The sequence below is a fragment of the Littorina saxatilis genome, linkage group LG16 (assembly GCF_037325665.1).
Source record: "Littorina saxatilis isolate snail1 linkage group LG16, US_GU_Lsax_2.0, whole genome shotgun sequence".
NCBI classification, from domain to species: domain Eukaryota; kingdom Metazoa; phylum Mollusca; class Gastropoda; order Littorinimorpha; family Littorinidae; genus Littorina; species Littorina saxatilis.
In genome coordinates this window covers 26,521,608-26,522,609 of record NC_090260.1, presented here as the reverse complement: position 1 = coordinate 26,522,609, position 1,002 = coordinate 26,521,608, and the positions used below count along the sequence as shown (strand labels likewise).

General features: G+C 40.1%; 1 protein-coding gene across 1 annotated transcript in view; it reads right to left on the bottom strand.

Annotated features, from left to right (window-relative positions):
- Positions 1-76, bottom strand: part of LOC138949941 (uncharacterized) — a 22,814-nt gene extending 22,738 nt beyond the window's left edge. Inside the window, exon 1 of the mRNA XM_070321724.1 lies at positions 61-76. Within this exon, the coding sequence (XP_070177825.1) occupies positions 61-76 (16 nt within the window). The remainder of the gene's footprint in view (positions 1-60) is intronic.
- Between the last annotated feature and the right edge of the window lie 926 nt (positions 77-1,002).

Genomic DNA, 1,002 nt, shown 5'->3' with positions numbered 1-1,002 from the left:
GAACGAGTTACCGAACGGACTATGTGCCGAGGGACAGTTTAAATTATTTTGATATGATACCTCGAATGAAAGACATTTTTAAAGTGGGTGCCGAGTATGTAAATGTCTTAATAAAACGTTGTGGTAACCCTTTTTAGAACAAGAAGGGCAAAGCCCATACGACTCACCTGCTTGACCTTGACCTTTACATGACCTTGACCTTCAGCTAAACCTAGCAATGACATCATACACTAAGAACTGCTTTACACATTTTTCCTACCAAAATACATGTGACCTTGACCCAAGGTCAAGGTCATCCAAGGTCATGCAACACAAAGCTGTTAATTCAAGACATAGGAAGTACAATGGTGCTTATTGGCTCTTTCTACCATGAGATATGGTCACTTTTAGTGGTTCACTACCTTATTTTGGTCACATTTCATACGGGTCAAAGTGACCTTGACCTTGATCATATGTGACCAAATGTGTCTCATGATGAAAGCATAACATGTGCCCCACATAATTTTTAAGTTTGAAACAGTTATCTTCCATAGTTCAGGGTCAAGGTCACTTCAAAATATGTATACAATCCAACTTTGAAGAGCTCCTGTGACCTTGACCTTGAAGCAAGGTAAACCAAACTGGTATCAAAAGATGGGGCTTACTTTGCCCTATATATCATATATAAGTGAGGTATTAAATCTCAAAAACTTCAGAGAAAATGGGAAAAATGGGAAAAATAGCTGTTTTTTAGACAACAATTATGGCCCCTGCGACCTTGACCTTGAAGCAAGGTCAAGATGCTATGTATGTTTTTGGGGGCCTTGTCATCATACACCATCTTGCCAAATTTGGTACTGATAGACTGAATAGTGTCCAAGAAATATCCAACGTTAAAGTTTTCCGGACGGACGGACGGACGCCGGGACGGACGGACGGACGACTCGGGTGAGTACATAGACTCACTTTTGCTTCGCATGTGAGTCAAAAATATGTTGAAGTATTATAAGAAATGCTGTTCCT